A 12,260-nucleotide genomic window follows, 5' to 3' on the forward strand; every position below is an offset into this window, starting at 1 on the left:
CTCGCTGCAGCCTCAACTCCTGGACTCAGGACATCCTCCCACCTCAGCCTCCTGGGTAGCTGGGACTGTGGGTGTATGCCACCATGCCTCACTAATTTTTTTTAGAGATGGGGTTTTGCCATGTTGCCCAGGTTGGAACGGTAGTTTTATTGTAACTTTTTTAGCTCAGAACCAAGACTGAAATTGTTATGAATGAGGAGAACCACCCTCAAACTATTTTCAAACACTGAATAGCTTTGGAAATTACTTTTGCTGCAAACTTAATAATGCTTTTTAATAAATTCAACCTACAATTACAAGGCAAAATGGCACTTATATGTGAAACATACTGTGACAAGGTCATTTTGATGGCAACTAATGTTGTTTAAATCACAAGTATTATCAAGCTGGCTTTATATATTTCCCATGCTATCAAGATAAGAAGCAAGATCTCCATTCCCACACAAACCCGTAGTGAACATATTTTCCAAGTTCCACTATTGTTCAAGCTGCAGTACTGGACCTTAATGCAAGTGCAAAGGAAATTTTTCTATTTCAATATTCATTTAAATATACAATTGAGCATCCACCTAACCTTCAATAGGAAGTGATTAATATGCAATGTAATGACAGCTAAAAGGCAAATAACAATAGCAGAATCTAATAGAATTCTATAAATACCTTCCAAATGATGAATATGATCAATTAAAATTACACACTCAATCACAACTGATAACAGTACACGGATGTATCTATTTGAGTGAGAAGACGTTTTCGAAGATGAAATACAAAAAATCACATTATAGGCCAGCATTAACAAATGAATACTTGCAATTAATTTTGAACCCCAATTTAGTGAGATATTATCCCCTCAAAATCACTCAATTCTTATCATTAGTAGCCCTGTATCACAAAAAAAAATTCAAGTATTAATATATTTTGAATTTTATCAATAAAATATATGCGAAAACTTTTCTTTCTCATTACTTAAATATATAAAAGCCTCAATTTTGCCTTTTGGCTCACAAAGCTAAACTTTGCCAAAAAAGTTTCCAACCCCTAGTCTGCAGAAGTGCCAGAGCGTCTGTCCATTTAAGTGAAATCAAAGTATAAGTATCCCAATAAACAACTGGTCTAACAAAACCATTTTTATATCCCAGTAATATTACCTGATCATCCTTCTATATATAGTCCTTTCTTTGGTTATGATCCATGTAGTCTTATGAACAAGTAAATGTCCTAAGAAAATAATTTATGTGGGTCTGTATTAGAGCTAGGCAGAGAAGAAATTAGTTATCCTGAATATCAGCAAATCTTTATAATTGTATTTGCACTCTAGTAGAAAAAAATGTTCTTAACTCTTCTCAACCAGTTCCATCACCGATGTGTCTCCTCAAGGTCAAATCATGACTCAGGCTCAGCCACTGGGAGAACAATATTCCCTTGTCCATAGTAATTGGCTCAGGGGTGGGCACATCAACCAATAAGGGAATGTCAGTCTTAGGCTTCTGTTGGAATTACTGAGAAAAATGGCCCTTTGTTTTTTGTTTTGCTGAGAATACTAAGATGGTGGATGGCCACTTTACCATGACACATAGAAAGTCTTCCTGATAGTGAAAACAGCAGGGTAGGAAAGCAAAACCAAAAGATATGGAGAAGATTCCTGTCTTAACTCCAGGATTAAGCATGTCTGAAGGCAGTCCTACCACTCGACTTTTCAGTTCAATGAGATAATGCACACTCTTATTGCTCAAGCCAGGTTAAATTTCTGTCACTTTCAATTCAAAGAGTTCTGACTAATGCAACTATATATTCATTCAGATTGAAATCCCCATCTTAAGTCAAATTTTTCTAAATAGAACCTTTACAGTTATGTGTCATCTCCAGATCTTTCTCCTGCTTCTGAAGGTCTCTGCTGCTTAATGGACACAATATTCACAGGCTGAGAGAGGGCTGCTTTGCCTGATCTTACCTGTAGCATCCCTCAGTAAGTAGCATACCATTAATGCCATTTTGTAAACTCCCGTAAAGCACCTAGCACAAGATGAACTATGAGATACTGTTAGAAATATGGGCTCCCCATCTGCAATGATTTTAAAGTCATTCACTTAAAACTGGAATAATGCTTAATTTCTGTGAACATAATAGTATGATTCCATTCTCAAAGAGGAAAAATGATTCTATTTCCCTTAATTTATCAGAAGATGTATTTAACTATTGCTCTATTAAACAGTTCAGAGAAGTATAATTTTTTTTTTCAATATTAAAGAAAGCTTAGATCCTTTCTAGTGTGTGCTCTTTACCGCTGGATTTCAAGAAAGCAAAACAAAACATAAACAAAGTAACAAAAGCATATTCCTTTAGCTCTGCTTCTCATATATAACCAACTAAATAAAGCAAAATTTTTAAATTCCTATCTTAAATTAGGGAGTGACATTATTTTACCCATCATTAGAGGAAATGGGAAAGAGCAAGTTTAAAAAAACTACTTTTATTTTTTTTTTTATTTCTTTTTCAGTTACATACTTTTAAACAGGGATGTGTTTCATTATTCAGACATTCAGGCAATGTTGACTTCATTAGTGTTGACAGAAAATAAGCATAAAAATGCAAAACATTGTTGGCTTAACCTGAACATACCTGCATTACCTATTATTGACCAGTTTGTGTTGCCAAAAGACTTATTCCTTGGCATTAAAATGGAGCACTTAAAAATATTGCTAAAAAGCAAATGTCTACACACTGGTCTTTGCAGCAAATAAGGGTATTTATACTTTTAAAATATTTTAAGTCCATAATTGGATTAATATACACACCTTCTTATGTATAAGGAGTTCAGATCATATAAACACTGTACAATCCAAAAAACCCTACTGAGAATAAAACTAAATAGGCTTATGATAAGAAATACAGATATTCGCATGTATTTACAAATATCATAGACACACAAATTTGGTCAAATACTGTAAAGAAAGAAGTGGTTTCACATTATAATTGCCAAAACATCCATCTACCTTGCTCAAAGCAAATAAAAATATAAACTCAGTATGTAACTCCTGCAGTTTAAGACATCATGACAGGATACAGATCGATAGAATGGAAACTGTTGACCAAATTATACAGCAAATGTTTTCTAGGTTAAGTGTAGGTCTTTAAAATAAAAAGAGATCATTCACAGGATTCATAGCAACAATGAAAAACAATGTCCTGATTTGTGGTGTTCATGTGGGTGCCTAATTCATCAAAAAAATGCATTAAACTTTTGGCTAATAAGAAAAATAAATTACAAAGTATAATTAAATCCCTGTAAATGCAATAATGAAGTAAAAAAATGTAGATTTACTTTAATATACATCTTAAATGTTACCTTGAGACAATAAAAATAAATAAGCATGCCTGAAGGCACACACTTAAAGACAACGAAGAGACTGCATGGAAGGAGTAAGTAACAATTTTATAAATGAAAGATGAATATGAGATTTGTTCAAAATAATTATCCTTCTAGCCAGGCTTTGTTTTAACCCTTCTTGAAAATTCTGGCTAGCAGAATGTGACAAAACTACATGTGTGTCTTTATGGCTTAAAACAAAGCATACTTGAAAAGTGGAATGGGCTTCCTTTTTTACAGAATTAGTTTTTTTTTTTTTGTTCATATGCAGGCACTTCAAAAGACTATGGAGGCAAAGCACCTGACCCATCCTTTCCAAAATATTTTTCAATCATCAAAATTATGCTAAAGAGTAGGAAAATTCCAGAGAATCAGCAAAGTTGAATACAAGAGACTAATGTGCACAGAGGGCATAGAGTGACCCACTTTTTATTGCTGGGGGTCTTTTTTTTTATCAAAGAGCAAAATAATTACACAGACACCATTGCATGGCACATCCAAAGTTTTCTGCTTAGGGGAGAATGTAATCATTCAGCAGTAAGTTTCAGTGAGATTTCTTTAGGCTTCCACCTTACACATTGCAACAAGGTTCACATTTACTACCTCTCCTTAGTGTATTTCTTTGTAACTCCAACATATATCACTGTTTAAAGTATTCATTTCTTGCTGTCTAACATACATTATTATTTGGAAGCATAAAGTTACATTGTACAAATATTTTGCATTTTAAAAAATAAGCGCTTTTGCCACTTCTGCAACACAGTACTTCACATGGTGGTGCAACAAAAGCAGAGCACATATTTACCGCACTACTTAAGATTCATTTTACCACTACCATCTGCGGAACCCATATTGCTTTTTCCTCAGTACCTCTGGGCAGTGACTGTACCATGATTTCACAGAGAGAATGTTAATATGACTTATGAATAACAGTACCATCAGTAACACTGAAATCAATGCAGATGTCACAAAATATGAACTTCTCAAGGAATAACTTCTTTTAAATATTTGGGCAACTCTGTTTTCTCTGTTGTATTATCCACTGAGAAAGAAAATTCCTGTTTGATTATGCCCTTACAGAAGTTATAAAAAACCAGATTAGGTATACAACTGGTTGACACTTAAGATACTGTATGCTTTCTGCAACAGAAGAACTTCTGAAAAATGTTCTATAGAACTATATTCATCGATACCACCTCATTGGTCCATTCCATTCATTGATGGGCAGAGCACTCATGTTTTGACAAAACTTTAAAGCTTCCATAAAAGTTCAATTAGAAAAAAAAAAAGAATGTAAGACAACCACAAAATGAAGTATGAAAGTATGACATTTTTGTTTCTAAGAGTGAGTCCTTGAAAATATATGTGGTCACTACAGAGATGATTTTAATCACAAGACAGCAGATGAACATGTAAGTAACTCCCCAGGATCTGTCTGTGTCCAGAGTCATTTGTGGCGCTGTATGGTTTTCCTTTTCCTTCGTTTGAAAAAACAGCAGCACCTGCAGATGAGGGAAACACTCTTTTTAGTTTAAAAGCACTAAAATGTCACAAAGTTGACTGTATCATATTAACTTAAATGATCATAAAAAGCAACAGTCTAGTGCAAGATAAACAGTGATTACACCAATGAAGCGTATGTATTAGTGAAAATATGGCAGAGTTATTACTATTATGTTTCATCCACATGCCTTTTAAGAATAGCAAGACATTCTATGCAACATAAAAAGGAGCCATTAAATTCAAAAGGTTTTTCACTAAGACTAACTGAGAATTTCATTCTATGCATTCTCACCCTTTCTCCCGGATATTTATATGTGATTGCTGAAGCCATTAGGAAGGCAATAATGATCCTAACACTGGGGAGCTTATTCTTACCAATAATCAGTTTAGACTCCAAAAATAAAAAGATACTCCAATATACACTAGTCAACATTTTCCATCATATTAAAAAAGTGAAAAACAGAAAACACATTTTACAGAATGTCAAGACTGGCAATTTTAAATTCTTTAAGAGTTAAAGAAGGTCAAGTTTATTGAAAGTTTAGTTAAGGTAAAAACTATGCTTAATATTTAAAGTAGCACAACTGAGGTGATTCCATTGTACAAGTCAAAATTGCATACGCAAAACAATATAATCCTGACTTTTATTTCTAGGTGAAAAAAAATCTTAGCTGGGCACAGTGGCTCATGCCTGTAATCCCAGCACTTTGGGAGGCCAAGGCAGGAGGACTGCTTGAGCTCAGGAGTTTAAGAATTCAAGACTAGCCTGGGCAATACAGCAAGACCCCATCTCTAAATCTCTCTCTCTGTTTAACTATATATACACATACACAAGTATCTCTAAATATATATACACACACACACACACATGCTGGACATGGTGGCACCCGCCTGTTGTCCCAGCTCCTTGAGAGGCGGAGGCGGGAGGAATGTTTGAACTATGATTGTGCCACTGAATCCCAGTCTGTGTAACAGAACAAGACCCTGCCTCTAAAAGAAAAAGTTAAAAAAAAAAAAAATCTAGATGTAATCCTTAAGAGAACTAGTTTCTCTCACAGTAAATTCTTCTAGTCATGAGGAGATGCAACACATCAAGGCTGTTGTGGGAAAATGCTGTGGTCTGGTATGAAATGAAAAATGAGAATCACTGATCTGCTTCCACCAAAGAAAAAAAAAGAAAAAAAATTACATACACACCTATCTTAAAAGCCTCACAGTCTGAGTCAGTCTATTAGAATATACAACATGACAACACTACATATTGTTAGGCACCTTTTCTTTTAACCTTTAAACAATCAACCCCTTCCTAACATTGAGTTTACTTTTGGCACAGACAAGCATGGTTGGGTATCCCTGATTTCCACTGAAACCCTCTGTGGGTGTGTGGGCATGTTTATAAATCACATTTTGTAATAAAAGCAAAGTATATTTATACACATGGTGATTTCATCACCGAGAGCTCCCAATTCAGACTGTGTATAATATGACCTTATAAAGATGTTTCTATAATTCTTACCAATCTATATTCATAAAAGAATAGCTTTGGCCCGGTGCGGTGGCTCATGCCTGTAATCCCAGCACTTTGGGAGGTCAAGGTGGGTGGATCACAAGGTCAGGAGTTCAAGACCAGCCTGACCAACATGGTGAAACCTTGTCTCTACTAAAAATACAAAAATTAGCTGGGCGTGGTGGTGAGCGCCTGTAATCCCAGCTACTCAGGAGGCTGAGGCAGAAGAATCACTTGAACCCAGGAGATGGAGGTTGCAGTGAGCCAAGACTGCACCATTGCACTCCAGCCTGGACAACAGAGTGAGACTCTGTCTCAAAAAAAAAAAAAAAAAAAAAGCTTCAGGTGTCCCATCCAGCAAAAGATTACAGAATATAACATAACTTCTAGATATGTTTTATATACTTCCGTGAAATAAATGTAAACAGAAATCTACATCATCCAGTTAAATTACATAATCTCTCTACCCACATTATCTTTAGTCAAAAATAATTTTAAATTATTTATTGTGATTTCTGCCATAATTATGAAACGACTATGAGGGTACTGAAAACCAAATTACACAACTGCATTTTTTAAGTAAACCAAACAGTACACATCGACTAGACCATAGAATGTAAATAATAAAGATTCAACTAGAAATATATGTAATGATGAATGTTTATCAACTTTACTCTCATGGAGATGACTAGCAGAAAGAACGGAAATGGATTACCCCGTCAAGAGCCTAGAGAAGAGCTGCCACAGTACAAGACTACAGATGTAAGAGATTTGTTCTGGATTTAAAAAATAAGTCAAATTTATTTTTAACTGTCAGCTACCTAATATTTCTCAAATCTCAATTACTTTCTAAAAAATAAAATCCTTTACTCCAAATGAACCTTTAAATTTAAGACTTAGAAAAGAGAAGAAAAATGTCCAAATGGCAGAAAGCAAGACATAAAATAGGTATTTAGAAGTGACAGAACAAATACTTAGAATATTAAATTTAAGTATATAGCCATATTTCAATTGAAATTTATTGTTTGATATAAAATTCCTTTAATAATGCTCACTATTCTTAAACACTGTCCTTTCAAATTCCAAATAGATTCTTTCAAAATTTTCTAAAGTTGTATTAGCCCTTTGAAATGGGTAATGTAATGTAATACACATTTTGATGAACAAGACCAAGTCCTAGATTTTCTACACTTGTATCAGCAATTTACTTTGCTTAGTTTGTATTTCCAGTACTGAGAGTTCTGAGAGTTGAGATCTTCACACTTAAGTAATCTTTCCTTCAACAGTGTTTTACTGAACTATGACAAGCACTTATTTGAAACTAAATAAGATTTTCAAATAAATTCTAATGGCCCTTAAATTCAAACACAATCTAAAAAGGATATCTATTTTAAATAAATCCCACTAAATAAAGAACACATCCTTATAACAGATTTGCAAAAGTACAGCTGGCATGCTATTAAAGTTACTACCACCAGAGGACAGCATTGCCTTATGTGATACAAATACATCCAAACACATAGATAAGAGAGAGGTGCTAAAAATATGATATACTTACAGAAGTTAGGAAATAAATTGATGTTTTAACCTTATGGCTTATTTCTTAAGATAAAAGCAATTACCGAAATAGCTAATTTATAGCCTTAGAAATTAAGAAATCAGGTCTCATCTCAATTGCTTCCTCTTCCCCAGCACTTAATCTGAAACAGTGCTGCTCCCATGTAGCCACTTGATCACACTATTGTTTTATTTTTCTGTAATAACTTACTCTTACTTTGAAATTATTTTATTTATTATCTGCCTTTGCACTAGAATTTAAGCTTCTTAAAGGACTGCTCAGTTGTAGCCCAACAAACTGGCACAAAGTTAGTACTTATTTAATAGTGGTCCTCTCACTTCAGCCTCCTGAGTAGCTGGGACTACAGGCACCCAGCTGGCGATTTTTTAAAAATTATTTTTAGTGGAGACAAGATCTCACTATGTTGCCCAGGCTGGTATCAAACTCTTGAGCTCAAGTAATCCTTCCACATCAGCCTCTCAAAATGTGAAGCTACATCTCTACTCTAAAATTATTTGGGAATAAATGTTAAGTCCTAAGATGAACTTTAGAAACAACTTTAGTTTCTTTAAATACTATTAGGCAACAAACAGGCAATCAAAACGGATCAGAGTCCGAAAACACACAAAGGCTTTTGCTATTGACACTGCACCACCATTTCTCCTTTGTTCATTGCCTTTTTCTTCATCTATTTGCCTTGTCTTCCTGGATATATGTCATATACTTTCTTCTCTCAAATCCACCCAGAAACTGAAGCATGTTTCCCTATCTGGATATGATGTTCTTATTTATCCCTTCTAAGATGACTCATTGCTCACCCTTTGGTTGAGAGACTGTTGGTACCTCCTAGACCTACCCACGTAGGACTCCAGGACCTAGCTTCTCCTGACCTGGGTTGATGAGTGTACAGAAAGTATCTTTCATGGCATCTAATCTTTAATTCTTTCACAAAGAATATTTCCCCTTAAGGTTTAAACCTGAAGTGTAATTTCGTATCTCTGGATCTCTTGATTTACAGAAAAAACGAGGAACCGTTTAGCTAAGCAAAAAGAGTTTAGATCAGAGAACAAGATCATCTACAAAATTACTCCACCCAAAAGCCTGCAGGCCCATTTTCATCTCCAACTTCTTCCTCCCTGTCCACTTGCAATTAGTCCCTTAAGTCTGAAATGACTTTCAAAATTTTCCCATCTTCTCATGTTGGCTTAGTTCAGAACTTTTCAACTTGCCGCCACCACTGCTAAGTGCCTTTTAAAGGACTTCCCAGTCTAAGTCTCTCCTCTCTCCAATCTGTCATCCAAATTGCCCCCATCATAAATAAGGCCATGCCCTTTTCCTCTTAAATCTCATCAATGATTCTACATTGACTAAAGCATTAGGTTCACACAGCTCTTCGGAATTTGGTTCCCAACTTATTTCCACCCTCCTCTTAGTCTCATCCTCCATTAGGCTTCCTTCCCAGGTGGCCTATACTATGGATGGAAGGAAGGGAAAAGTAAGAAGCAGCAAAAAATCTCCTTGCCATTCCCAGAATACGCCAAGTGGGATTTCTTACCTCTGTATCTTTGCATATGCTCTTCTTTCCACTTAAAATCCATTTGCTCTCTCCCAAAAGAGTGACACAGTCTCTGTCACTTTGCATTATAATTTTTATACCTCTCTCTTCCTCACTGAACTGATCTCTTGAGGAAACATATTATTCTTTACTTATCTTTACAGTTCTAGAGACTATCAAACTCCTGAACACTCAGTATTATAGAAACTAAACAAATGGTCCCATACTGTAATCTTAAAACATTTTTTAAGAAACAGTTTGTTTACTAGAGACTGCTAACCCAAAATATAAATTCTCCATCTAGTTTCATAGGAAAACTTAATTTATATTCTTACACCATTTTCTGCAATCTGTTGAACCCCAGGAAGTGACATAAGCCTCATAACTGCAGCCAAATTAATTTTCCTAAGGATCAACCTGATCATAGTTTCTTGGCTTAAAACCACATGTCATTTCTTGGCTTCCTTTCTTTTGCTGAGAAAGATAATGTCCAAATTTGTTTACTGGCTACCAAGGCCCTTTGAGATTTGGGAAATTAGCCTATCTCAATTTTCATTAATGTGTTCATATATTCTCTGCCTGCATGAGTTACTCCTTGGACTGGTTCAATTCTTTCCTTGCTCCAACCTCTTCTCCCTGACTCCTTCCACCCATTTCCCTTGCCAAATCATTCTCATCTTTCAGAACTAGTGTAAATGCATCCTTACCCATGAGGACTTCTCTGATCTTCCCAACTAGGAGGACAAACTCCATTTTCTGAACTCCAGTAACAATTATTCCTCTCCTACATGATTAGCAATCGTGTAATACTTTGTATTAGACCAATGATCCTTAACACTGGCTGCTCCTTAGAGTCACCTGAGAAGTTTTTTAAAAATACTGATAACCAAGCCCCACCATAGACCAACTAGTAAAATCAGAAACCTTGAAAATACAGCCCAAATATTAGTACATTTTTAAAACTCCCTAGATAGCTATAATGTGAAATCAAGGTTGAGAACCACTGTATAAAAGTTGTTGGTATACGTTCCATCCAACCTAATGGTATACAAACTTTGACATACCTTAATAATCATCATATTATCAAACACACGATAATCTGTTCAGTAAATGTTGGAAGACGGAAAGAAAGAAAAAGAATAAAAGACGGTTTCATACTACTTAAAAAGTAAATACTTAAACTATTTTGTTCTCCTAAATACCTGGAATGAATGATGAAGGTGCTATCATTTGTATCACCTGTCTTAAAATTCTCAACTACAGTAAACAAGAAAGACAAAACCTCATTACTAATGAAGCTAATTAGCTTTCCCATCATTTTCCATATGGGAGAAAGAGTATTTTCCATCATTTGGAAATCAAATATTTACCCCAATGAGGTACTATTCTCAGGAAACATGAGGATGCTAAAATGTGCATTATAGAATACATTCTACTTAATGGGGTGGGGTGAGAAGGATCTCTGCTAATTATAGGTAAGACGAAAGATGAAAAAGAAATTCTGAAAGAGAATTCTAAGCACGTCCCTAGTTATGTGTCAAATGGTGGCAGAGAGAAGTGTAAGATGCAATTTAGAAAAGGAGCTGGGTATGGTGGTGTGCACCTATAGTCCCACCTACTGGGGAGTCTGAGGCAGGAAAATCACTTGAGCCCAGTAGTTCAAGGCCAGCCTTGGCAATATAGCAAGATTCTTATCTCTTAAAAAAGAAAAAAAATCATGCCCAAATTTCTTAGTCACAGATTAAGAGGAGATGAGGAACACAATAATAAACTTGTAGAAATGTTAGAATAAACCTAAAGAAAAAAATCTTGTTTAAATAGAATGTTTATCCAGCAAAGAGGTAGGAAAGTTCTGAGGATTTCTGTAACCTACCTAACCCACCTGATGTAAGGCTTCACTGATATCATGAGTTGCTATACTTTTTTTAAAACAACCATTTTATTAAGATATTTTTCACGTTATAAAATTTATCCTTTCAAAGTATATAATTCAGTGTGTTTTAGTATTCACAATTGAGCAGCTATCACCACTATCTAATTTCAGAACATTTCCATCACTCTATAAAGATATCCCATCCTCCTCTTCCCTGCCCTGGGCAATCACCAATCTTTTGGTGCCTATATATTTGCCTATTCTGGACATTCCATTTAAATGGATTCACATAACATGTGGCCTTTTGTATCTGGCTTCTTTCATTTAGCACAATGTTTTCAATTTCATTTCTTTATATTGTCAAATGGCAGTCCATTGTATGGGTATACCACATTGTTAATTATTTAGTAATGATTTATTAGGACATACAGCCACTAGGAATCTGAGGATGAAAAAAATCCTTGTTTTCAAGAAATTCAGTAAGTTTCAAGAAGTGGGAAGTATATAAAGAGGATAACATAGCAAAGGCAGATTTAAGGAACCAATGCTATATAAAGTTCAGAATGGAAAACGGAGTTGCAAAGATAGGCAAGGGCCAGACTATGACAGGTACGAGAGGCCTTGATGCCATGCCAAGAAATATGGCAGGCAATGGAGAACGCTTCCTATAGGAACAGCCTTCCCACCACTTCCTTTTTTCACATCCTCCAGTGTCTACAGATAGGGACCCAAACACACACCCACACTCATCCCAACTGCATAAATTACTATGCCATTCTTCAGAGCCACTTTCCATCAAGTATTCTCTGATCATCCATGTCAGCAAGTAATCTTTATCTTTACAACCTCTAACCATTTTTAAAAATACCTTTTTCATCATATTAATCATATACCAAC

The 12,260-nt window shown here is 35.2% G+C and overlaps 1 protein-coding gene across 9 annotated transcripts in view; it reads right to left on the reverse strand.

Moving 5' to 3' along the window:
- Positions 1-2,172: 2,172 nt before the first annotated feature.
- Positions 2,173-12,260, reverse strand: part of CSNK1G3 (casein kinase 1, gamma 3) — a 101,751-nt gene continuing 91,663 nt past the window's right edge. For 6 of the 9 annotated variants that reach the window (XM_011987762.1, XM_011987769.1, XM_011987767.1 and 3 more), the window contains one exon: positions 2,455-4,869. In XM_011987762.1, the coding sequence (XP_011843152.1) occupies positions 4,815-4,869 (55 nt within the window). In that variant the 3' untranslated portion in view covers positions 2,455-4,814. Of the gene's footprint in view, positions 4,870-12,260 lie in introns of all 9 variants that reach the window. The other 3 variants (XM_011987765.1, XM_011987763.1, XM_011987766.1) reach the window with 1 other exon arrangement.

Source organism: Mandrillus leucophaeus, unplaced genomic scaffold (genome assembly GCF_000951045.1).
Source record: "Mandrillus leucophaeus isolate KB7577 unplaced genomic scaffold, Mleu.le_1.0 Scaffold316, whole genome shotgun sequence".
Lineage (NCBI taxonomy): Eukaryota > Metazoa > Chordata > Mammalia > Primates > Cercopithecidae > Mandrillus > Mandrillus leucophaeus.